Source organism: Alosa pseudoharengus, unplaced genomic scaffold (assembly GCF_046254945.1).
Source record: "Alosa pseudoharengus isolate Yale_2024_CS ecotype anadromous, Long Island Sound unplaced genomic scaffold, YU_APseudo_1.1 YU_APseudo_1.1_scf_18, whole genome shotgun sequence".
NCBI classification, from domain to species: domain Eukaryota; kingdom Metazoa; phylum Chordata; class Actinopteri; order Clupeiformes; family Clupeidae; genus Alosa; species Alosa pseudoharengus.
The window spans coordinates 24,531,479-24,558,371 of record NW_027468650.1 but is presented as its reverse complement, the minus strand read 5'-3'; the positions used below and the strand labels follow the sequence as shown (position 1 = coordinate 24,558,371).

The 26,893-nt window shown below is 45.5% G+C and overlaps 1 protein-coding gene across 7 annotated transcripts in view; it reads left to right on the top strand.

The window, feature by feature from the left end:
- Positions 1-26,893, top strand: part of scrib (scribble planar cell polarity protein) — an 82,914-nt gene that overhangs the window by 30,418 nt on the left and 25,603 nt on the right. For 5 of the 7 annotated variants that reach the window (XM_076290701.1, XM_076290695.1, XM_076290696.1 and 2 more), the window contains exons 3-22: positions 2,550-2,628; positions 4,026-4,115; positions 4,570-4,626; positions 6,167-6,230; positions 8,162-8,236; positions 8,567-8,711; positions 9,225-9,343; positions 9,666-9,865; positions 10,401-10,567; positions 10,894-11,021; positions 11,597-11,725; positions 11,990-12,172; positions 12,527-12,988; positions 16,170-16,232; positions 19,516-19,605; positions 19,856-19,933; positions 20,113-20,439; positions 23,192-23,272; positions 25,471-25,704; positions 26,760-26,870. In XM_076290701.1, the coding sequence (XP_076146816.1) occupies positions 2,550-2,628; positions 4,026-4,115; positions 4,570-4,626; positions 6,167-6,230; positions 8,162-8,236; positions 8,567-8,711; positions 9,225-9,343; positions 9,666-9,865; positions 10,401-10,567; positions 10,894-11,021; positions 11,597-11,725; positions 11,990-12,172; positions 12,527-12,988; positions 16,170-16,232; positions 19,516-19,605; positions 19,856-19,933; positions 20,113-20,439; positions 23,192-23,272; positions 25,471-25,704; positions 26,760-26,870 (2,882 nt within the window). The other 2 variants (XM_076290699.1, XM_076290700.1) reach the window with 2 other exon arrangements.

Genomic DNA, 26,893 nt, shown 5'->3' with positions numbered 1-26,893 from the left:
ATAAAAGTGGAACAAATGTAACTCCATACAGTTCATGCTCATTCAACAAGGTGGAGGGCTTTGGAATGATGTTCCAGACGGTTCATTCAATGTTCATTCAACCGCGATGAAGACTGCAAGCCAATATGATTTCCATCACCCCTCTCTTGTGTGCTTCAGCTGAGGGGAAAAGCTGAATTATCCAGTAACAGTCCATACTCAAAGCATCATGACTATTACAGTATAGTCACTGTTACAGTATAGATACCGAGTTGGATAAAAGGATACATGCCCTTCTCTTCTCTGTGCATGCAATAACCCATTCTGACACTGTTAGCTTCGCTATCTTAGCATAATTCACTGGTAACGGTAGTGGGTTATTCCAGCTATATAGCTAGCCTATAACTAAAAGGGATTGCGGCCTCAAAAAACTGTTAGCTTAACTGATGCAGGTAGCCACTTGGATTTTTTTGTTTTTTGTGACACAAGTATTTTAAAATAAGCTGGGGTTTATAACAATGGTGGTCAAAATACAATTTATTCATTTTTTTTGTTTGCATAAAACACTGCCATGTGGTGTATTTACGATGTGGCTAATATTTGGGAAATGATGGTAGTTGTAATAAAAAGGGAAACGAGGATAGAGGAAGCATGGGTTTTAGACTTCTATTGTTCTGGGTGAGCCATTTGTACTGAGGGCGGTCTTAAATCGGCTCTCTACAAAATTGTATAGTTGCGTTATCTAACCAAACAGATGGGTCTGTACTGCTCACTTTTGAAACTTAACTGCGAACGCACTTGCAATATCACCTCAGCAGAAGCACCGCATTTATTGTCTTTGAGGAGTCAGTGTGCTGTACACTAACACGCATGTGTTAGTGAGATTGGAGTCAAATATGCCTTGCCACAACCCCTGCAGTACCCCACCCCAACCCCCCTACACACACACACACACACAACACACACACACACACACACACACACACAACCCATCTGTAGAGGAGCCAGGGCAGGTGTGCTCCAAAACTCAACACCTGCCAAGCAAGGTCCATTCTTATCCAGTACAGTTTCTCTTTCTCTCACTCCTTCTGCTCTCATTTCATTAATTTTCCAAATCACCCATCTCCTCTCCCTCTCACACACAGATGCGCCTGCACACACACACACACCTCCTCACAGAGAGAGAGAGCTCAGATGAACCTATAGATCTTTATTTAGCTTCTCCGCATCGCATTCCACAACTCGGCACGTCCGTTAGGGACACGGACCTCGCCCTCCCGATGCCCGGGCCGTTCTGCAGTCATCATGCAGGCAGTTATCAGAAGGGCCGGCTGCACAGAACACAGGCTCACTCAACAGTTTCTAACTTACACCAGAAGTCAAAATGTTGTGTTCAGTTAGGATTATTCCAGCTTGAACTACATTTATGCCGAGTTCAATCTGTTGTGGATCTGCTTGAGGTTTCTTCCTATATGTATCTCCAATTCTAGGGAGTTTTTCCTCGCCCTTGTTACCCATGAGCCTTTTCTTTTCTTTTCTTTTCTTTTCTTTTCTCTGATTGTCTAACACTCTGTAAAGCGCCATGAGACATGTGTAATGTTTTGGCGCTCTATAAGTACAATTAAATTGAAATTGAGTCTGGACATTCACACATGCACCTTTTTCTTGGATAAATGCATGCATGAATGTAACCAGCAGGTATCTATCTATCTATCTGTCAGAATGATGGTGTGAAGCAGGGGGTTGAATTGAGATGTTCAAGGTCTTGTCTTAACGTGGTGTGTTGACTCCTGTCATGTCTGTCAAGGCTGTTGATTGACTAAATGGACTGGAACAAAATGACAAAAACAGATGGTGGAGAAGTGATAGAGAGGTGACAGGCTTACGCACACACGCACACACACACACACACGCACACACACACACACACCTGTGTGGATAAATGTGTGTCACTGAAATGGCTTGCAGACACTTGTGATGAGCTGGCTGTAAAAGCATGCTGCAGTGGATCCCCTACACCCGCATTTCTCATTAAGCTGCACTCCCTCTCCCTCTCCCTCTGACTTTCTGTACACTCACTCACTCTACATTTCTTTCTCTCTCTCTCCCATTCCCCTGTTACAGCGCCCCCCTCCCTCCCTCTGGCTACTTTTTCTGTGGTCATTTCCTTGTTTATTCTTCAGCTGCACTCCTCCCTTTCACCTGTATATCTTTTGTTCCACATCATTTTGTTCTCCTTGTAGTCTCTCCCTCCTCTCTCTCTCTCTCTCTCTCTCTCTCTCTCTCTCTCTCTCTCCCCCCCTTATGCCTCACTCTTTTTCTTTCTTTCCGTCTTTGCTCTCCCTTTTGTCCCCTTCCTCTCCTTCACCCTTCCCTGACATCTGCAAGCGATTAGGGGAGAACCTGAATATGTGCGCTCTGTTGGAAATGACACCCCCTGTGCACCAATCCTGCTGACTGTGCATCTCTCTCTCTCTCTCTCTCTCTCTCTCTCTCTCTCTCCCCCTCTCTCTCCCTCCCTCCTTACCTCTCTCTGCCTGTTCTCTCTTATTCTATTTCTATTTCTGCAGACATTCCTGAGATCCCCGAGAGCATTAAGTTCTGCAAAGCGCTGGAGATCGCCGACTTCAGCGGAAACCCCCTCTCCAGGTCAGTGGGTTGGTTGAGCCCTTGGGAGCTCTGAGCATGAGCCGGGTCATACCAAAGCGGCAATGGAGTCAGACAGAGGGGACAGGGGAAGGGGGGGGAAGCACGCTGTCCCAGACACATTCTGCCGCAGAGAAAACAAACAGGGCAGAGGGTTCTACAAATAATAGTGACCTGCCAGAGACACCTCATTTTTAGACTCTAAAAAAAGACTCAGCCATGATGATGATTGCTGTGTAAAAAAACATCTATTGTGCTTCAATCTACTGTAACTGTACAACATGTACCTGTCTAACATTCAAGTTTTCTTTCCGATCTCGTTGAGAGCATCCCTGGCAGAGCCTTACTGAGAGCCACAGGTGCTGCTGACACACATGAGTAATAGCATGCTGGTTCCCATAGCCACCGATCAGCTCAGCAGCTCATCAGTCATAATTCTTGTCACACACTGCGCTGCTGCTTTGTGAAATTCAGTCACTTGCTTGGAATGGAAGCCTGTGTCGTATCATGCACTTGGCTTTTGAGACCGGCCGTGTTTTAAAGTTGTAGGAGGAAGGGGGGGGGGGGTGCAGAATATGGGCTTAGTTCAACGAGCGGAACAAAGAACACGGTTTGATAGAGAATCTGTTTGAGAACTCGATCATGCCCAAAATGTGTAATTTTTAAAACACCACCGTGTAACCGTAATGGATGGACAGACGTACACACACCCACTTGGAAGCACTCATATATGTCGTCTTGGCACATGACATGTTTATCATAGGCAGTATTTGCCGTCAGTGCTTGTTGCTGATGTCCGTCTCCAGCGTGAGATATTTAGGCAATTCAGTTAGTTGGAGCAAACACAGTTAGGCTTGTTGTGAATCATGTCTCTTGTCTGCAAGTTTCATTTCCTGGAACAGCATTGAGATGAATGAAGGGATGGGCAGAGTTTTAGTAACATTTTAATGTGGACACTGGGCTGTGTGTGTGTGTGTGTGTGGAGAGAAAGGGTTTGTACCAAATTACATACACAGCCTGCCTCTCCACATACACTCTCTCTCTCTCTCTCTCTCTCTCTCTCTCTCTCTCTCTCTCTCTCTCTCTCTCTCTCTCTCTCTCTCTCTCTCTCTCTCTCTCTCTCTCTCTCTCTCTCTCGCACACTCTGTGTGGCCAAGGCCATAGCTGCGTAGGCTAAAAGCTCTGGATGAGTCGGCATGTTCAGCTTTCAGCTCACTCTGTTTAACTATTTCACTGTATGTCCATCTCTCTCTCTCTCTCTCGCTCGCTTTGTTCCTGACTTTCTGTTTGTGGTCCTCTCTCTCACTCTCTCTCTCACTCTCTCTCTCACGCTCTCTCTCTCTCTCTCTCTCACGCTCTCTTTCTCTCTCTCACTCTCTCTTTCTCTTTCTTTCTCACAGTTTGCCAGATGGCTTCACACAACTCCGAGGCCTTGCCCACCTCGCACTCAACGACGTGTCTCTGCAGACTCTACCCAGCGACATAGGAAAGTAAGTGTACACCCCCCCCCCCCCCACACACACACACACACACACACACACACACACACACACACACACACAGATACACCGCTGCATTCCTACTTGTCAAATGCAGAGTTTTCACACAGATCATGATTCGACACACATGACCAGAATGAAGACAGAAGTCTTGGCCAGACATAGAGACACACGTCAGCGCCCCTGTACACTCATACACACACACAGACCAAGCTCAGCTCTTGCTCACCCTTCCACAGCCATATGATGTGATTCTACCCACCAGCAGGGTGCCTTCACACTCAGGCCTGTTGGCTACTGCTCTCATACACACACACACATATACACACACACGGGTGCACACACACTCACACCAACTGTCATATGAAACTCCCATCTGACAATGTTTTTTCTCTTTTTTCCCCTTCCTCCTTCCTCCTCTCCTCTGTATCTTTCTTGTCTGCAGTCTGGCCAACCTGGTGACCCTGGAGCTGAGGGACAATCTGCTGAAGTCTTTGCCAACGTAAGTCACACTGAGGGAGTATACGGAATTCTAGCCTTCTAGGAGTAGGGAGGATCATGTACACCCTGTCTGTGCCAAGCAAAGTGATATACAATGGGTATCCATGTGGTATTTATATATAAAAAAATGTATTTGCTGGCATGCTTGATTCAAGAGTTTGTTATTTAAAATAGAAGCTGCTTGATTAAAAAAAGAATTTCTCAAATAACAGCAGGGGAGTTGCATTTGAAGTGGCTCATATGTATGTGGAGAAATTCGGAGCATTTCAACAATGTTGTGCATGACTGACCCAACACGGCAAACACTCCACTCTTCATATCTGGTGATATTTCTAATCCCAATGCATCAGATTTCTCACCCACATCTGACCCCAAATGTGCTTTTAATCAGCTTAAGACACACACACACACACACACACACACACACACACACACACACACACACAGACTACTTGTTAGGTCACTCATTATTTCTCCCTGAGAGATGGTAAGAGAGAGTACAAGATTGTAAGAGTGGGAATAGACAAAGACATGAACAGAAAGAAAGGGTGGTGAGAGAGAGGGAGATAGAGAGCGACAGAGTGTGTGAGTGAGTGGGGCAAGATTGTGAGAGATGACAGATTGTGAGAGATGACAGATGGTGGACGTGTCAGATAGGCTGGCTCAGCAGCAGGCTGTCTGGATTGTGTGTGTGTGTGTGTGTGTGTGTGTGTGTGTGTGAGAGAGAGCTAGCTAGCTTGTCTACAGCAGCTCCCCCTCTACTGTAACACACACACACACGGGCACACAAAGACATGCTCACAAAGGTTGGCACTTGCTTGAAAAGCACTGTTGTGGCTTTAGCTTTAGCACACACACACACACACACACACACACACACAGATTCTATCTCACACACTTCTCTATACGCATATCTGAACACAAGCACTGATACACACAGGTACCTGGCATGCTGTGATGCATATTGTGTATACACAGGCACACACTGAAATTATAGCCTTGCCTTGTATATAGATCTAGATATATAGATTTGCACACACACACTCACGCAAAAAGCAGGTCTCACTGCAAACAACATTTACATGTACATACATACATACATACATGCATGCATGCATGCATACATACATACATACATACATACATACATACATACATACATACATACATACATACATACATACATACCATACATACATACATGCATACAATAATTCACATGCAGACCAATTATAATACACAAAGTGATCAACTAGCTCACACATACAGAGAAATTTGTACACCAAGATGTCACGTGTACATACGCATGCACACACGCAAGCCCTGCAGATATCTCCTGTGTCTGGCTGGACTCACATGCTCCATATCCTTCTTCACCATTCTGTTTGAAGGTTTGTTCTGTAACACCCCCTCCTCCTCCTCTCTCTCTCTCTCTCTCTCTCTCTCTCTCTCTCTCTCTCTCTCTCTCTCTCTCTCTCTCTCTCTCTCTCTCTCTCTGCTTCTCTCTTTTTCTAAATTTTTCCCCTCCTTTCCCCCTGCAGGTCTCTGTCCTTTCTTGTAAAACTGGAGCAGCTGGATCTGGGCAGCAATGTGCTGGAAGTCCTGGTAGGCAGAAGCAACCCCTCCCCACACACACATACGCACACACAGACAAAGGCACTGAAATATAAAGACTACATTTAAACTCAAACACGGGTGCAACACCATACATTCACGGCATGTATGACACGCACATGAATCACTCTCTTTGAGCCCTCAGTGGCAGTGTGACCGTCAGTCCTCAACAGATGAATGAAAAGCTGCAATCTCTCAATGCACAGTGACAGTGTGATGTTTGATTAGCCCCTTACATACACACATGCTACTGAATAAACACACACACACCCACACACACACACAATGAGACGTGTAATCTACGGCAAACACCTTCTCACTGCTACCTTCTCACCACACCAACATTCTAAATTTAGGCTCTGCTCCCATACACCTTCTACTCAGAGCAGTGGTAGATGGCTACCTGAGCACTCTTGAGGTGCAGCGTGTGTGAGCGTGCATGTGAGTATGTGTGTGTGTGTGTGTGTGTCAGTGAGCACATGATGCTCACTGAGGCTGTGAAACAGCCCATGTCACTGAAACCCCAGGGTATCAATGACCCATTTCTCTCCCCCTCTCCATCTTTCTAACGGATCACTCGCTCTGATTTTTAAACACACTTTTTCCTCAATTTGTTGTCTCGCCATTGTAGTGGGAACACCCTGTGCCACACAGAGAGCGGGTAAACAATACCCACTGGCCTGGTGAGGGTGATGTCAGGAAAAAGTGCCCGGCACAGTGCTGTCTACTGAGGGCATGCGCAACACACTGACACACACACACACACACGCGGACACACATGCAGACATACACTAGAGGCATATGATGTTTTAGCTTATCTTTCCAGCGGCACAATAGCTTTTCGAAAATGCTGTAGAGACTGGTTGGTTATAGGTAGGGCTGTCACTTTTGTGAAAAAATCCTGTTCAATTCTTGAGACATAATTGTTCATTGAATCGATTGTAAAATCTATTTTTAATGTCTAAAGACGTTTCAATTTTCAACGCCAAATATAGGACAATCCACGAACAACTAACAGGCATTAGGACGAATGTAAAGGGGGCGCTTTATGTAGGAACACACAATGGCGTGAAGTTTCGTGCACAATGACAAACAGGAGTGCAACATTCTCGAAAAAAAATAAGCAGAGTGGACTGCCATAACATCAGTGAAAAACATTACTGCAGGCTTCAACGTGGCTGCATTTACAATTAGAAATGTCAAACAAATTTTGCCTACATAGAACTCATGACTGCACAGTTTGCATACCGCTTTGTCCTTCTCCATAGTTTGATATACCCAAACCCCAAAGTGCTTCCATATCGAACTCCTCAAGTTATTAGGGCCTATCACTCGTATCTCTCATGTCGCACAGGTTGATCGCGTGGCAAAACACCAGCAGCACAGCAGCCGAAAAAGCTGTTTCCGGTGCCTAAAATTGGTGGGAATTTTCTTTTTAGCTTTCGCAATGCTTACTGCACTTCGGAATTCTTTGTTATTTTTCTGCTTGTCCCTGAGTTTTGTTACATCTATCTTTTTCATTTGTTTAATTCGTTTAAAATGAATAGTGTACATATTTGGTTAAAATCGATTCCCTATTTTAGTTTTCGAAACTTATGTTGGTTGGTCCAATCGATTGTGCAATCGATTTTCATAGGCTGGTTGTAGATAGCAGTGTTTATCTATTATCCTGTAGAGAGCAGAGCAGTCCTTAAAAGAGGTGGTTTGCATGGTGTTTGTGTACGGTAAAACGCTGTTTGTTTAGCCTGGAAGTGTGTGATCAGTCACACACACCACACACACTCTCTCAGATGCATACACACCCTTCAACAGGCCACCGACTACATCACCTGCATTACCTCATTCTGCTCAGGTGATTTTTTTTAAATATTTTTTTTCCTCTCTGTCTGACACACCTGTCTCCCTTCTTGGTCTTTACCCAGCCGGACACACTGGGAGCCCTCCCGAACCTGCGTGAGCTGTGGTTAGACAGGAACCAGCTGACCTCATTGCCACCTGTGAGTACATCACGCGCCTCATTGGCCGCTCTTTGTCTCGATCCGAGCCAACGCCTTAGCTAGTTTACGCTTTTAGGTGTTGTGGTCTCTTGCCATTGGCTGAACTTATTTGAAATGATAGGACTTAATATGTTTACTATATTCTATATTTGACCCTAATGCTATTCTTAAATACATTCAAATGTCTTTTGCCAGGGTTTTTGGAGGCTCTACCAAAAACTTAGTGTAGCCAAAGCATTTTGGCAGGGGTACAGTCCCGGTCTCTACTCCACAGTCCAGATCTGACTGCCATGTTCCAGGGTTTTAACAGTCTTTTCCCCCTGTGCCAAGGAGCTGGGAAACCTGCGCCGACTTGTATGCCTGGACATCTCCCAGAACCGTCTGGAGGAATTGCCCAATGAGCTCAGCGGCCTGCTGGCTCTCACAGACTTGCTGCTCTCCCAGAACCTCCTGGAGGTCATCCCCGACAGCATCGGTGAGCCCAGGAGTGGGGAAGAGAACGGGCGGAGGGAGAAGGCTTAGATGTGTTATTCGGAAATGTTATGTTGCCTGTCATTAGCCATTGTCATTATTTGAGAGAGTAGGATTCGTTCAAGGGGCTGGCATAGACCATCCCACCAAAGCATTTTAGGGCATATGCATGCACCATTAGTGAGTTAGATATGAGCCTATGACAGACTGACCCCTAGTGGTAGTGCACTTTTATAGCAGTAAAGGTCACTTGGTATTTTTCTGTAAGGTTTGAGTATAACAAGGGTCTGATTACTTTTCTTCTATTCATGACTTTAATGTGGATACAAAGTATTTTTTGTTACCATCTGAGCGTTAAATACATCACCCAAAATGAGTCTAAAACATTTCATTCCTCTTGTTGTATCAAAGTGTGTGTGTGTGTGTGTGTGTGTGTGTGTGTGTGTGTGTGTGTGTGTGTGTGTGTGTGTTTAACCTAGTGTGTCTCATGCTTACAAATGTACAATGCCACCCCCAGGCTCCTTGAAGCAACTGTCCATTCTGAAAGTGGACCAGAACCGGCTTTTGCAACTCACAGACTCCCTGGGAGAGTGTGAGAACCTGACGGAACTCATGCTGACCGAGAACCTCCTGCAGGTACTCAGCGCACTGTCTCATTAGCCAGTACTTGTGTATGTGTTACATGTGTGTGAGTGCCTCTGGTTAAAGCTCAGGAGACAGTACCACTCTCAGGCTAATTACTCGCTTCACTTAGTCAGATCTGAGTGATAAACACACAGACAACGTCTCCTTGTACTGTCCAGTAATGGGCAGACAGCCAGTAATAGAGATACTATCTTAATTGGTCTAGTTGAGCATGTAAATCCACAGTGGGTATAGTCCTGATAGTATTTAAGGGGAAATGGCATGCAGATGGTCTAATGGTTGGCGGATGGGTCTGCCCCCACCCCTCTTGCAGTCTCTGCCCCGCTCGCTGGGGAAGCTCAAGAAGCTGACCAACCTGAACGTGGACCGGAACCGGCTTGGCACGGTGCCCCCTGAGCTGGGCGGCTGTGCCTGTCTGAACGTGCTCTCGCTGCGGGACAACCGGCTGGCCAAGCTGCCCGCTGAGCTCGCTGACGCCACCGAGCTGCACGTGCTGGACGTGGCTGGGAACAGGTGAATGGACACACACCCCGAGACACTCACACGCAGCTCATACACTGGACTTGCATCTCTTTATACAAGCATTTATACATGCAAACTATCTGAGACGTGCACTCATTTCCAAGTTAAACAAGACACACACACACACACACACCAGCGGAAAGCTTAATGCTTACCCATTAGACCATAATTTTGCAGTGAGGTCATGTTATACCTGACGGAGCCACACCCCAAAGTGATACTTTTCTTTGTGTGTGTAAGTGTGTGGCTAGTTGGAAGGAGGAAATTAGATCTCTTTGGCTGCCAATATCAATAAGGCTTTTATCAGGCTTTTGTATGTGGCTCCACTGCTTTTGTTTACAAATGTGTGAATGTGCACACAGGCATCTTTGTAAGCAACAACATGAAATTGTTTTAGTCAACACACTTCTGATCGAATGATCAGGTTATTATGTTAAATGAATACAGTATTAACAACCACGCCTTGCTGTCTCTGTTTTGTACATATATATCTCTCTGTCTCTCTGTGTCCTTTGCTGTCTCTCAGACTGCAGAACCTGCCATTTGCTCTGGCTAACCTGAACCTGAAAGCCATGTGGCTGGCAGAGAACCAGTCGCAGCCCATGCTCAAGTTCCAGACCGAGGATGATGAGCAGACCGGAGAGAAGGTGCTAACCTGCTACCTCCTACCCCAGCAACCCACGCCCAGCCTTGGTGAGTCTTAAAACACACACACACACACACACACACACACACACACACACACACACACACACACACACACACACACACATATCCATGCGTGCTGGCATGCTTTGACTAGTCTAAATATGCTTACATCAACACAGCACCCACACACGCACTAGTTGTCTTGCGGACAATTGATTCATTGATGACCACACAATCCAGAATGTCCACAATGTGACCACAACACATATCTGCACTCTTTTAACGACCTCCACAAAGTGAACGGCCTCTCCATCTCCTTCTAACACCCCAATTCTAATGCATGCCTTCTCTTTTCTCCCCTTCGCCCACAGAGAACCTACTACAGAACAGTGTGGATGAGTCCTGGACAGACAGCAACCTTAACCGCGTGTCGGTCATCCACTTCCAAGAGGAGGCCAAGCCAGAGGAAGAGGACGACGAAGCTGCTGCGGAGAGAAGGGTAAGCGCACTGTTAGAACCATGGCAACCACCCCAACAGCACAGGACCAGCAGTAGCCTTGAGGACAGTGGGGAAGAAGGGATACAATGCCATTGTAGGGCCTTATCCTGCTCTACATTGCAAATCTATAAGGAATAATCTGTAAATGTAAATCAGGTTTATTGGGCAAGTATACAGTACTATACAAGCATATACAAGGAATTTGGTCTCTGCATTTATCCCATCCGTGAATTAGTGAACACACAGAGCACACAGTGAACACACAGTGAGGTGAAGCACACACTAACCCGGAGCAGTGAGCTGCCTTGCTACAGCGGCGCTCGGGGAGCAGTGAGGGGTTAGGTGCTTTGCTCAAGGGCACTTCAGCCGTTCCGGTTACAAGCCCTAACCAGTAGGCCACAGTTGCCCCTTGACACAACAAGTTATCAAAGCTGAATGGAATTAAACAGATTTCTGGAAACCTTTGATAAGAAATTACAAACATGGTGATACTGATTTGAAGTGTTTCAGAAGTGTATGAGTTAATGTATCAGAGCGTCTATACTAACATTGGTGTGTGCTCATGTGTTTCCTAGCAGGGTCTCCAGCGCAGGGCAACTCCCCACCCCAGCGAGCTGAAGGTGATGAAGAAGGTGATAGAGGAGCGCAGAAACGAGGCCTACACCGCCAAACCAGACGGGGACCTGGAGTCTCCCGATTCAGAGGTACACACACACACACACACACACACACAAGCATACTACCACTCTTGCTCATGTAAATATTTTACTCCATATGAAGATATGAGGGATATTTAGAAATTCTCGCCACCAGCTTCTACTTCTTTTATTCAAGGATTATTCAAGTCTGCCAATAGAAAAGTAGTGAGTCACACCAGAGTCTAGACTGAGAATGTTAATTTCTCAGTCTAGTGTAAATTGGTGTTGTGCATCACTGCATTAATTATTCTTTTTTATAATTGGTTGCAGGAGAAGCGCCTGAGTGGAGTGTCCAATCAAAGCCACGACTCTCAGGCCTCCAACAGCACTGCCTCTGCGACCTCCCATGATGAGAGGCAGGGCCTCAACAACCAGAGGGAGGCTCTGGTGGACGGCCACAGACACGACCAGGAGGACGAGGAGCTAGATGAGATGGAGGTGGAGTATATTGAGGTGAGAAACCTAAAAATAGCCCGTTTCCTGTCCACGCTGAGAGCCTTTATATGTCTGACAGTGAGTGCAGCGGTTACCTGATCACATGCCAGATAACTGCAACACTGTTATATCATTTGTTTGAAGCGAGTGACAGACTCACAATCATGCTCAGTAGAGTGGGCCATCTCAAAAGGTTCTTAAACACAGAAATATAAGTTTAAATGTCTGCTTCATAATAATAATATTAATAATAATAGTACTGTATGTCTGAACCAGAAGATTGCTACTTTCGGCTGCTGAAGGTGTTGGACCTCAATATTAATGACTCTTGAGTAATTATCATCTTTCTGTTTGTCCTGTCTTTCCCATCAGCCCACTGTGCACTTTGCTGAGGAACCCATCATCCGAGGCGGTGACGACGATGAAGACGATGACGAGGACAATGACGATGGCGGTAGCGACGACAACGCCGAGCCGCCTCCCCCATACCCTGGCCAGAAGCAGCGCCTGATCCGCAAGGACACCCCACACTACAAAAAGCACTTCAAGATCACCAAGCTGCCCAAGCCCGAGGCCGTGGCCGCCCTCCTGCTACAGGGCTACAACCCCGATAGCCTCCCCCACTCCCCGCACGAGCAGAACAACGCAGAAGAGGAGGAGGAGGAGGAGGAGGAGGAAGAGGAGGAGCGAAAGGACATGAGACAGAGAGAGGAAGAGGAGGATGATGAGGAGCAAGGGGTGAGCGCTTCTACGCCGCTGCTTCAGCGGACGCCGGGCCCAGAGCTGGAGAACAGCCGGCTGCTGCACGTCAACTCCTCCTTGCAGCCGGTCAAGGTAAGATCCAGGGCCAGCTCCAGCTGGGATCTGCTCAGTGGTGGTTAAGTGGTTGTGTTGTTATTGTTAGAACAGCTGCTAGGTTTCTGCACAAAGGCCATTCTACTAGGGACTGAACATTTTGTTGTGCAAACGTTGTATCAGCAGAAGTCAAATACACAAGCATACACACATTTGAATAGATAGACACATGAATGTTGCATTACAAACACAGGAACACTAGCGATTGGGTGCAGTTTTAGCATTGACTGAAATGCATGTTAACTGACCTTGCATTTTGCAATTTGCCTGGAGACACATACATAGGCACTTGCCCACATTAAGATGCACAGGAATAAGTGTTCATCTTACTATCATGCACTATGCATTTGGGTTGTTGTCACTTGGGAATATGTCAGTTGCAACTGCATGGTTTCAGATTATGTGGATGAGCTTTTCATTATCTTTGTGATGGTGGTTGGTTGGTTGATTGATTGATGTTTACAGCTCTTTCTCTCTGTGCTGCTTCTTTGTTGAGCTGATTGACAGACAGTCCCAGTGCTGTCTGTGCGTCTCTCCTCAGTACCACTTACAGGTTTCACAGTGTGCACTGGTGGAAGTGTAAAGAGACACAAAAAGTAATAATTAGAGACCCTTCTACTCACACACACACACACACACACACACACACACACACACACACTCAACTTTCTCACGCACATAAACTTCCTCATGCAATTTGGCCAGGACTGTGTGAGCCTATACAGAGGCTCGGTTACAAGCTTAGTAAACTGAACACCAGAGGCCTCTGATAAACATTAATCAGTTTCCCTGAGCTGGTCTTCACACACTCCTCTTCCTTCTCCATTTAAATGAGGTGTCTCTTAACAGGCTATTCCAACACACCGTCATCTCACACCCTGACAAGTCAGATAGACTCCAGTACACTAAAACACACATGTAAATGTTTTACGCTAGCCTGTCAACTCTCAAGCGCTAACTGTCGGGAACGTTATTGGGCCGTTATGAAGGGCTTCCTGATAGGGAGGGATCTCAAATGACAGAAGCCCCCTCTTCTCCCTTGTCATTGGCCCCTCCTGCTCCAGGTCTCTCCACATTGGTCCCTCCCTTCAACCTCTCTCTGCCCCCATTTATTTTGCCTGTGTCTCCGCCCACACCTTTAGCGCGCTTCATTTCCACCACATTATTTGCTGTTTCTCATTTCTGTTGAGCCAATCCACTACCCTTGAAAAGTGCCCCCTGACTTTTGCACTGAAGTGTGAATGTGTGTGAGTGTGAGTGAGGCGAACTGACCTGAAAATAACCAAGTACACATTCTTCTGATTCTAATTGATCTATAATAACAACAATCACAATTGATGTAAATAAATGATAACTATGCCATTTTTTCAGTGCTTTGCTGTACCAGCTTGTCATTAGATCCTTGATCCTCTCTCAACTTAGAGGTTTGTTTTGTAGGTTTGCCCCGACTTGTATGCTGTTCAGTATGGCAAGTAATGGTATGAGCCAATTCTAAGTTTATAGGACCATAGGTTCACCTCAATGTCATCATGATTCTGACATGATCATTTCTTTTACTCCAGGGCATGTTCTGATCAAGCGTTAGAAAAATGGCATATATATTTATATATATATATATATATATATAAATAAAAAAATAAAAAAATAATTGTTTATTGTTTATTTAGACCAGAGAAGTAGACTGAAGGGGTCACTGTACAGGCCTGTCCCAGCCTAGTCCCGTTTTACTGAGTATATGTCCCTCACCATCTAGTCTTAGTTCTCTGAGCCCCGACAGGTTTTCTCCTCACATGCATCTGTACTGCTATGGCCACCTTACAGCATACATTTACCTAAATGCACAGAGAGGGGATCAGGGATCAAAAAGCCACAGCCTGCAATGTGTGTGTCTGTATGAGTGTGTTTGTGTTACAGCCCATGGTATTTGACCATGGGTTAAGATGTGTGTGTGTGTGTGTGTGTGTGTGTTATAACCTGAATGAATGCTGTGTTTTTGTTCTGTCCTGTGGGATTGTTACTGTACACATACAATATGTATGTCGGAAGTGTCTTCTCTCTGTGTGTGTGTGTGTGTGTGTGTGTGTGTGTGTGTGTGTGTGTGTGTGTGTGTGTGTGTGTGTGTGTGTGTGTGTGTGTGTGTGTGTGTGTGTGTGTGTGTGTGTGTGTGTGTGTGTGTGTGTGTGTGTGTGTGTGTGTGTGTGTGTGTGTGTGTGTGTGTGTGTGTGTGTGTGCGCGCGCGAGAGATCACCCTCCAGAGGATATGCGTGGCAGTGGTGGAAACTTTGAGACCCAACGACCAATAGGCCTAGGAAACAGGAAATTGTAGAATGAAAGAGAAGTAGTGCTTTTGAAGTTGTTCAAATCACTTCCTGTAACTGTTTGCTCCCAAAATATATGAAGGTATGAATACAAAGCGTAAAGGGAAACTGTTTACCACAATGTATCCAGAAATAGGTACCTGCTTCCTACTTACTTGCCAACATTTAAGACTCTAGATTTATAAATTTCTATGATGCCCCCTCTACTGCTTTTATCATTTCATTATACAAAATAAGTTCTAACATCTGTAAGTAGGTACTTTTATTATTCAGATTACAGTTGTCAGATACCTTCCGACCTTAAGCTTTGGTGACTTGGCTTTCTGGACTTGCCCTTTGCTTTGGGCAGAGGTTACTGCTTTTCCCTCACACTCTCCTCTCTCTTCCCCACGTTCTGAGCACGCTCACTGCGTCCCTGGTCTCGACTCTCCACCTCTGCCTGCATCTGTGATTGGCCTGGGTGGCCTAGCAAAGAAAAGCCTGCTGCTGCTCAGTGGCGTCCAACAGAGCAGACGACAAAAGCCCAGTGGAGGTGCCTCCATCCTGGGGATTTTCTAAATTCACACCCCTGCTTTGAACGAGGGCCCTTTTCAGTTATTTCTGCCACTGAGCATGCTTCTTTTATGCAGAGCATTCATACGGAAAGAATGAATGTGTGCGTATGTGTGCCTGAGAGAGTGATGTCACTTTTTTGTCCATTTTTCTTTATTGTCCTCATTCTTGTTTTGTTTCATTTTGTTGTGTGTGTGTGTGTGTGTATGTGTGTGTGTGGGTATGAGTGCAGGTTTTTATTTTTTGGCCTCACTAATCCGCATGCCTCTCGCTGGTTCCTATCCTAACAGGGGGTGTCATTTGATCAAGTCAATAATCTGCTGATTGAGCCTGCTCGAATTGAGGAGGAAGAGGTCTGTACCTACTCTCTTTCCCATCCAACCTACCTCTCTCTCTCTCTTTCTTTCTCTCTCTCTCTCTCTCTGTGTACATCCGCCTCTCTTTCTCTCTTCTCCAACGTAAAACAACCCAAGCAACCCATGAAAATTCCATGATTAATCCAACCCAATGCCACGGGACAAACAACCCCCAAACTCACTTCTGAGGCACCAGAGTGTAGCCACCTTCTGGTTAGGAGAGACAATGGAAGTGCTGATAAAGTCCAAGTACTGGAAAGCTGAGGCATTTTAGACCGGCGGTTCTATTTTGCTTTTTGTCTCCTTTCCAGGTTGGACGCCATCTGTGGCAAAGGATGTGATGTTTTTATGTACATCATATTTTTTTTTTGAGAATGAAGTTTACTTGGCATCTTTCCACACCTCTCCCCTACCAGAAGGATTGCACAGCTCTGGGGTTTCCTTCCCTCCCTCCTCTTGATTCCTCTCTTTCTACTACTCTACTCACATCTCCCCACGACGTCCCATCTCTTTCTTATAAATCCATCTGCGAGGCTGCAGAATTGTTTAGTGCCGATGGGACACTTCAACAAGAAGCAATTTTTTTTCCCCCATATAATCAATTTATATGTTTTCTGAGCCCAAATCAGTGAGCTTAGTTTCACGACAAAATCAAGGTGGAAGAAGCTCTCTCCAACAGATGTTGTTGATCAAATTATTACATAAGCAAGCCCTCAAAGTTCTTCCATTAGTCAATATGGCAGTGCCATATTATTTCAGACTACTGAAAACAGTTCCATAATTTCGCCACACATTTACTGCTTTAAACAAACACTAAGGTTGAAAACAAGTGTATGTTGGTATGAAATAATCAGAACACGTACCTCATTTACCATTAAAATGATACATAATGCCATAGAAAGAGAATCCTCGTTGCCTTTCAACTCACCCTAAAGAATTGTTTAACTCAAGTAATATAGCAGTACCAGTAAGAATCTAGCTACACGGTTAATTGCCCACTCTTAATTATACTGAATCTCACTGTCTAGAGAGCAGTCAGAATTCCTTTGAATTTCCTTTGATATTTAAAGATGTACATCTAACCATTAATGGGACGGATGCTTATAGATCTCTATAAATTGCTCTAGTATCCCTTCACCCCAGATGTGGTTTCTCCATCAGGGTTCATCATATTCCCTACTTCAAGCAGGGCACTCGTTAAGGCCAGAACCCTTAAAAATGTCATGATCCTTTATGTGTTAGTGGTAGAAGACGGTACTAGGCCCTTGCCATTACTTCCCTATGACCAGGCAATGACACATTTCAATCCTGCAACATGGGTTTAGTTTTCCAATTTAGGTGTAATATTTTCTGGTTGGCTGGCTAAGATATGCACAGGAAAGTTGTTAACTTCCTTGTGCTGTAGGTAGGGGATTTCCTACAGTGGCAAATCTACAACCAAGCTTATTAAACATAGCGCAGGATACAACAACAATGCATAGTTGGCTGGTGGCTGGTAAATGCACCGCATGTTGTAGCCAGGATCTGTAGCGGCCCTGCTTCTCAGTATCACATGCGCTGCCGGTAGCCTAATTGCACAACCAAAGGACTCCAAAGCAGCTAAACAAAAATCACCAACAAAACAACCTTCATGCGCATCACCAACAGAACAGCCTTTGTGAGCATTTCACTGGGGTTATCCAGCAGGCACCTTCCTTCATTGGTGTTTCATTAAGCTAGGTCCAGGCTCAACAGTAGTGTCAACTACTCAGCTCAACTTTCAGACCCACCTCCCTCCACATAAATGATGGGTTCTCTAACAACAAATTCTTTGTTCATTCATCTTTTCGTTGCTGTGGCCGTTAATGATCCGATCAGCAACATAACCAAACAAAACCCAAGCCCTTGATGTGGGCACCAATGAATACCAACACATTTTCAATCAATCCTCTTCGTTGCTGTGACCATTTATGATCCCATCAGCAAGACAACCATCCAAAACGCAAGCCGTTGGTGCAGGCACCAACAACTACCACTCTAGAAACATAGCGACACAATTCATCAAATCTCCCGAGTCAATTCAGGTTACATCATGATCCCAAATCGCCTGTGAGCACATCAACTATTAGCTATAGCTATTTCAGCAGCCAATATAATATAATAAAAACAAGAATAAGTCTTTTTAACCAACACACTGATGCCAGAGTTGAATGGTATTAGATCTCTTGGCTAAAGCTAACACACCCATTAGCTTCACCAGGTATAAAAGCAGGTTTTAAGATGTCACATAAGTGCAGTTAGATAAACATATTGAATGAATGTGCACTTACGAAAGGTCCTTGTAGAGTATGTTTTGTGCTCCAGTAGATTTGTCAAGCCCACACTTGCATGGACACACTGCATATGGTCTCCAGTGTGAGTTAACTCCAGCAGAAGAGCATTATGGACGAGCCGATGACTGACTCCCAGAGTTCAACCCTCCCAGTCTTACAGTTCTTGCCCCCTTCCCTCCCAATTCCCTCTACTACCCCTTCACTCACCCACCCATCCACCCCTCACTCAATCGCTCTCTGCATGGCTTGTCAGGAATGGTTTCTCTCTCATGTTTACCCTTAACCATACCCATTTTGTCCCCTTCTTTCCCTCATCTTGCTGGTTGCGGAGGAGTTTGTTGTTTGTGTATTTTGGCATTGTGACTCATGTTATGGTCTCCCCCTCTGCCTGAAATTGTGTGTCTCTGAGTGTCCATAAAAAACTCGTGTAGGTTAATGTGTGTTTATGTAGATGATGTTTGTGTCTCACTCTGGGGTGAATGTTAATCCAAAGCGTCTGGATTGTAATTTGGTCATCACATTTGCTGATTTTGATGATTTCCCCTTTTGTATGTAATGAAACTTTCTTCAGCTAAATCTAGATTTGCCTCTAGTGTTAAACCTTAAAGCATTTTTCCTTACACAATCCTTTTCACTTGGATTCACATGTCCGCCCTACTGACTCAGTGTTGACTGTCTGTCTGTCCATCACGTTGTCCAAGGCATGTTATTGTTGCATACTCTACTGATGTTTTTAATCAGTGCTCACCTTCTTCAGCCAGCTGCACACCAGGAAGAGCAGCTAAACTACATTACCCATGAATCACAGGGTGGTTATGTACCATTTCTGAATGCTAAGATATTTTCCCATGAATTCCATTTTGTGAATGTTTTAGTTTGTATGCAGCGGGCTGAAGCATGTGTGAAGGTCACTGGTGGTGTTGGGAGGGGGGTGATCATTGACACTTGAACTGTGACCTCTCTTGCAGTTGACCCTGACCATCCACAGGCAGACAGGAGGTCTGGGTATCAGTATTGCTGGTGGAAAGGGCTCCACACCCTATAAGGGGGATGATGAGGTAAAGCGCCTATTGTAATTTATCTAGTATCATAGAATGATGATCCTCTATTAATGACTGGAGTCGCATCACAAAATGTCTATATGACCACCAGGCTGGTTTGAACTATGTAATTCAACCATAAATTTGAGTCAGACCCAGGGAGATAATACATATGTTTGTACACAAAGTTAATTCTTATACTAGTACTTGTGCTTTTTAGTCCCCTGGTGTAGAGTTGGCTGATTGTTTTGTGGCTTGTGGTCTGCAGGGCATCTTCATCTCGAGAGTGTCAGAGGAGGGGCCTGCTGCACGCGCAGGAGTTAAAGTGGGAGACAAACTCCTAGAGGTAAAGCCTTCTGTGTGACTATTTCTGTGACCTTTGGTGTGTGTGTAGGTTTATTGATTCTGTTCTGATCTGTGTGGATTCTTAGTGTACCCCAAGGTGAGAATGAAATGTCTACCCGTATACTCTTCTGTGTATTTCCAGTTTTCAACCCCCTCTCCTTTTCTCTCTCCCATCCACAGGTGAATGATGTCCTCCTGCAGGGTGCTGAGCACCACACAGCAGTGGAGGCTCTGCGGAGCTCGGGTGCGGCCGTCACCATGACGGTTCTGCGGGAGCGGATGGTGGAACCGGAGAACGCCATCACCACCACGCCGCTGCGGCCTGAAGACGACTACTTCCCGCGGGAGCGGCGCGCCAGCGGTGTTCCGTTCTGCATGGAGCCCGGCTCACCCGCACCCAGCACCGACACCTTTCGCCTGTCCACATGCCTGCTGCGCAACGACAAGGGTCTGGGCTTTAGCATCGCTGGAGGAAAGGGCTCCACACCCTACCGGACTGGAGACACGGTGAGACACAGCCACATTTATATTTAGTCACATGCACACTTATATGGTCGGTCACATGCCTTTAGCACTTGGTACTGTATGTGTTTCCATATTTTCCTTAGAGGTTACTTGCAGCACACATACAGCACTTCTCTGCTTATGGCAGGTTTTTTGTAAATGCTGTATGTTTGTTTACCCAAGTCCTTAACTGGTGTCTGTTGTCACTTGTCATCGACCCTTACACTAGTCCTGTCCAGGGGTGTCATTGTGTATAAGTGTGTCATTGTGTATAAGCCTGCCATGGTCTGCCCCCTGTTAAATATTTCAGAGTGTAAGCCGAGTTGGGTTTTCCTTCTTTTGAGGCTGTTAGAGTAGTGACGTCTTTCCATGCTGTAGGAGAGATCACTGGATTCCTCTGTGAGATTGCTCTGCATAGGACTGCATAGAGGAGCTTACTAGAATTCTGCAAGGCGAAATCTGTCATTTAGCAGCTATTCTGTAGGAAAGTACCATATATGTGATCTTATTCACCATTCTTGCTACATGATTGCTTAACCATGGTAGATACTTGTGTGGTTACATCACAGATTTCAGTACGTACAGTGTCTTCAGCTGTTGCATTGTTCTTTCCCCTTTTTCCTTGACCTTCACAGTGTCACGACTCTAAGCCTTTCTGCCGTCATCATCATGAACCACTTTGTAGCTAGGTTTACGTGTGTGGAAAGGTTCTTTTTTCCCCCACCATGTCAGTCTGTTCAAGAACAGCGTTTAGTGCGGTCGTCAGGGAGACGCTGATATGAATAGCAGTCCTTGACATCTGATAGGGCTGCTGGATGGACGGGCCGCATGTTCATCGTAACACTACTTTCTAATACACGCACACACACACACGCATTCATATGCCCACACACACACACACACTTACACATTACTGGAATGGCTTTGGCGATGCACAGCACCACTCATCCATTTTTTGCTGAGTAACTGGAAGTGCTCTTTCCGGAGGAGCTATAACCGGTCAACAGCTTTCTTCTTGTAAGTGACTGTTAATGCTGTGCGTTAGTGACTAGTTACATGTAACTCTTTGTCATGAGGTTAGCGCATAGACTGTATAAAATAGGGTTAGAGGTGCTCTGCAGTTGTTGATTTTTCCAGTTGTGAAGTTGTTTATGTAGAAGAATGTCTTTCTTTGTAAGTTAGGTCAACATACAGTGTGGTTGGAGTGCATGTAAAGAAAAGTACATTGATTGAGCTGTGGTATCATTGATGTTGTTTTTTTGTAAATGATGTGCTTTAATAGTCGCTTGAGTAATCTGTTATTGACACAAGGAGAGTATGCTGGCCCACCACCACCCTATAGCCTCCTTGATGTAAACCCTTTCTATAGAATGCAAACTGACAGTTGGGAAGCTATGCTGCCCACCTGGTAGCTGGTTTTGAACTGACAAACAGTCCTTCATCTCACGCCATGAGCAGCTGATCTGGTCAGTCTTGTCTTTTTGGTTATGACTAAGCCGAGGAGATAAATATAGTGCATACTCACCAGAGGGAAGCCCCTCTTGACCTCCCATAGTGGTAGTTTATATGACAACAAGTATAAGGCCAATGAGTTTATGTCTGCTTGTAGATTGTGTGTGTGTGTGTGTGTACACGTGGTGAGGATTGATGCGTGTATGGGTGTGCGTGTTTGTGTTTGTGTGTAAGAGGGAGATTGGGGGGTTGGTGTGTGTGTGTGTGTGAAAGCAGTGCTTGCTAAGTGAGTGTGTGTTATTGCACTATGTTGCGCCATCCACCCCTGGCCTCCCCAGTGTACATGGCTGCTGTGGTACAGTGCCAGATCCTCCAGGCTCTCATGCCCGCTCTTCCCACATCGCCCCATGGAGCCCTAATCCGTGCCCCCGGGTCAGGCTGGCATTAGTCACCAACTGTCACTGACACTGATACTCATTTTGCTTTTGGCTGTGGCTGTTTTTCAGTCATTTCGCTGCTCCAGCAGTAGCCTAATGCCTGTGATTCAGTCTCCTGTTGCGCAACTAGCGGAGCAGGACTTGATTTTCTCAGGTTAGGGAAGACACACTGCCCAAATGAATGTCCCCCATGTGGCCTTCAATGATTTAAAAAAGCTCAGAAAATGTCACAAAAAATTCAAGCTTTGGGGGGAATCTAGCCTGGATGCCAGCTGAACTTTGCCTCGCCCACAACATTTGAGGTCGGGAAGTTCGGTCTGGACTTGTTCCGTTGTGCACCAACTATGCCCGAACCAGAGCTGAGTCACAGTTCTGACCAGAACTCCTGAACGGTTTTGTTCAGAGCTGAAAATGCAACTGTGTTTGACAGAGGACATATGTGGGTTGCTAGTGACAAAATATTAGCTTTCAGTATGGTACAATGTCTTTGTAAGTGACATTTAAATAAAACGTTTAATTCTTCCCGGTTCTTCCTAACAAAAACGCTGTTGCTAAAAGGTAGACATTTAGCGCAATAACTAGAAAACAATGTTAAGGCATTTGTGGAGAAGCAGAACCCCTGTATCGGTTGAAACACTCACCATAATCACATCCCATCGGACAGTATCAGACTCAAATTCTGACTAGAATTGAGTGACTATGTCAGGCTAGGGAAAATCAGCAATATATAGTCAGAACTTACTTTTTTTTTCAACTACTCTTATACAGAAAATCGTCTCGTCGCAGGGCACTAACATGCTCACCTTGTCTTCATTAGTTGTACATTTGAGAATTTCTCTCCAACCCTCTCTTTGCTCCTCCCGCAGGGTATTTTCATCTCTCGTATTGCAGAGGGCGGATCAGCGTCCAGAGACAACGTCCTCAAAGTGGGAGACAGGGTCATCTCTGTGAGTACTACACCCCCCACCCCCAACACGTACACCATTACATGGCATCTCTCTCTAACTTCAGTATGTGCCTGGCAAATGAATTTGAAAAGCCTACTTTTCCGAACATTGCATTTGTTCGCTCCTATCTTAACATTCTCCAGCCTGATGTTTCTCTGCTTTGTTGTCAACTTGTCCCTCAAATGCATGACCCTCAGACCTCATTTTACTGAACCTCCCTAAAGGCAGGGCCTCTACATGATATTTCCTGCCTCGTGATCCTCAGGTCTTCCCTTTTAACACAGGCTTTTGCTAACTAACCTATACAGGCTTAACAGTCAGACACCAGTGCGCCAGTGTGCAGCTAGGAAAAAATATTCCTGTTTTAAAAGGCAGTGTCATTATTGAACACATTTATTATTTATTTACCACTACATTGCTTGTTACACTATGGCCACCTATTCCCAAAATGTATCCTCGTGTGGCATTTAAGCCACAGCCTTTGCCACCTCACTCAGTTAAGCCAGTTAAATTTGATCCAGTGAGGTTCATCCCACTGTCTGAACCTGAGGCCGTCAAAGTTCTGTTCCTGGTAGTTTTTTTGCTGCATGCTTCAGCTGGCTGAAACAGTGTCTACAATTGATTTCTCTGCTGCTATAACTTTCTCCCTATCTTACCCTGAATGGCATTGCCTCCACCTGTGATTCAGTGCCAAAAAAAGAACATGTGCTGTTCAATGAACATGGCTGCCCCTCTCTCTGGATCTCCGGGGATCCTTCTGCATCTATATCTTTCTCTCTTCTTCTCTGTGCCTTCTCTCTCTCTATCTCTCTCTATCTCTCGCTCTCTCTCTCTCTCTCTCTGGTCTTCATCCCTCTCTTCCTGTCTTGCTCTCTGCATGAGCACTAACGCACTCTGGTCCTGCTCGGTGTTGGGTGTTGGTGTTGGGGCGGTGTGTGGGCAGAGCCTGTGGCCCCGCTGACATGGTAACCGCATGTCTTACCATAGCAGCAGCAGCTGCGGTGGCAATGAATCGTCCAATGGTAAGCGCTGATACTGAATGGTCAGTGCTGGCTTCTGTTCGCCGTCTCGTCACCAGATCTCTGGAAGACTTTGCAAGAGTGGAGTAGCTAAATGTAGCTTGTAGCTTTGAGTAGCCTTAGCCCTTTTAAGATCATTATTGTCATAGATAAGCAACCAAAAGTATTGCTCAAGTAAGAAGCCGTCATTCAATAAGTATTCAGATGTATTCAGTCTTCTCAACTTTGCTTATTTAAGGCGGCACTTTTGAAACCACCTCTCTGTTTTAAATAAGTAAAGCTGAACAGCCTGGCTCATCAGTCTAGCTTAGACACGAGTGCACATACTTGCAGTAAGTATGAATCCATCTGTTCTTCAGTTAGGACATCAGTAGGGCCACTGGTACTTACTAACTGGACTATGGGACTTGGCCCTCACACACACAGGAAGTGGTCACAGCAGTGTTTTTCCTGAATGCTCCCTGGCTTGCTCCTGTCACTCCCCTCTCCTGCCCTTCCACCTCCGCTCTCTCGTCAGCTTCACTGTCCTCCCTCTCTCTTCTCTTCCTCCTGTTTGCCTCGTTTCGTTCAATCAGGGCCCTCGCTCTCCTTCTCTCCTCTTGACGCATATTAGATACTGGACATGGCACTGCATGATAGCCACTCAGCCATTTACTCAGGCTGTATGGCTGTGGAATGTATGCCTGATTAAAAGCAGTTATACAGACATGGGATTTTTATATGCATTGAAAGGCAGGATTTGCTGGAAATGTTTTAACCCAAGTAAGAGTACAGCAAGTTTCTATCACTAACACCTGGTGGAGCTACTGTTAACTTTTTAACCCAGCCACCAGATGACTGACCTGTGCTCTTTGTCTTGTTAACTAATGACCTCCTTGCATTTCTTAACATTTAAAACTGAAACTCAAATTGTCATGAAGAGATTTTTTGCAAACTATCTTTCAAAAGATCTGTACGTGAAATAATAGTCTCTCTCACATGCACACCCCCTCCAGTAGAAAAGATTTTGCTTTTACCTGTAGGTAGGAAACCCGTCTCCCAAGGGCCCTCACACACTCAGATAGACAGATTTCTCCTCATGCACTTAAAAGTTGGTACAACCCCACCCCTGGAGAGGGTGTCTGGCACCCCCCAACGCCCCAGTCTCACCCAGTTGTTGTGTGGCTGTCACTGATGCAGATCAATGGTGTAGACATGACAGAGGCCAGGCATGACCAGGCAGTAGCGTTGCTTACCGGCACCTCCCCCACCATCGCCCTGCTGGTGGAGCGCGAGCAGGGCCCCCACGCCGGCCGCGGCCGAGCCCACTCCCCCCCGCCCCCAGAGCCTTCCGACTCCCCCGAGCAGGAAGAGCCCAACGACGAGCACGCCAACCACCTCAGCCGCACCATGGAGGACGAGTACCCCATCGAGGTGAGTTCAGGGGATGGAGGGATGAGAGAGAGAGAGAAAGGGTGAAAGGGGCTGGGACAGAGCCCCCCCCCCCAGCTATTAAGGATTTTACCATATTAATATTCATGATGAACCAGCATATTTCTTTTGTCCTTAAAAGTAAAAATCATTATTATGGAAAACTGTGCTTGGTAAATATGGCTGTTGAAGGTAGAAACAAGTGATTATATCAGTTCATTTTGCTGAGACCTACAGTAATGAGATTTCTTGTCCCAGACTATTTGCCTTTTAATTGGAGGAAGAAATACCAAGACAAGTCCAAGTACTAAAGCACAGTAGCATTACTTCAATAAATGCATTTGGCATTATTATGTTGTGGCCAAGCCTGCGCAGACATGGATCCCGCAACTTCAATCTGCCTAATATTTAAGTTTAAGGAAATTGAAATTGAACATTTTAATTTGATGGGGAAGTTAAATGAGACTCATTTACTTTACCATCAAATGTTCCAGATTAAAGTAAAATGGTTTAGGGATGCTAAAGGGATGCTCTTAATTAAACACTTTGTCTTTTTGATTTTGTTTATCTTATGCCACTTGTCTCAAAATGCTCCTTGAATGCCCCGAACAAAAGTGGTACACGGTATGACCATTTTCTTGTAGCTTTAGGTCTGACGGAATACCCTAGTGTCCCTCATTGTTGTGTGTTCAGCCAAGACATGAACATGCTCCCCTCCACAACCAGCCCTCAGCCCGTTCATCTGTCCAAACCATTCCTGTCAGTACTACCCCCCAATGATCTCACCTGATGTTGTTGTTCAAACGAGTAGAGTAGGTCATCATGTATGCTGTCCCTTACTGATCCAAACTTCCTCACCGGTTCCCACCACCTAGAGCACAGAGATTTCAGTGATGTTTGTTGTGCTCGCTAAGAATTTCCTGGGAAATGTCACCCTGAATACCCAAATTAAGATTAGTTAGCCAAGGCATGCCTGACAACCAGATCACCAAACCAATCAGAATAATACCCACAAAGACATGGTTTGAATGCTCACTTGACGCTTCCTTTCCTCACAGGAAGTGATATTGGTAAAAGCAGGTGGACCGCTAGGACTGAGTATCGTGGGTGGCAGCGATCACGCAAGTCACCCGTTTGGCGTCAATGAGCCGGGGGTCTTCATATCTAAGGTAAATGGCAACATAATTGAGCC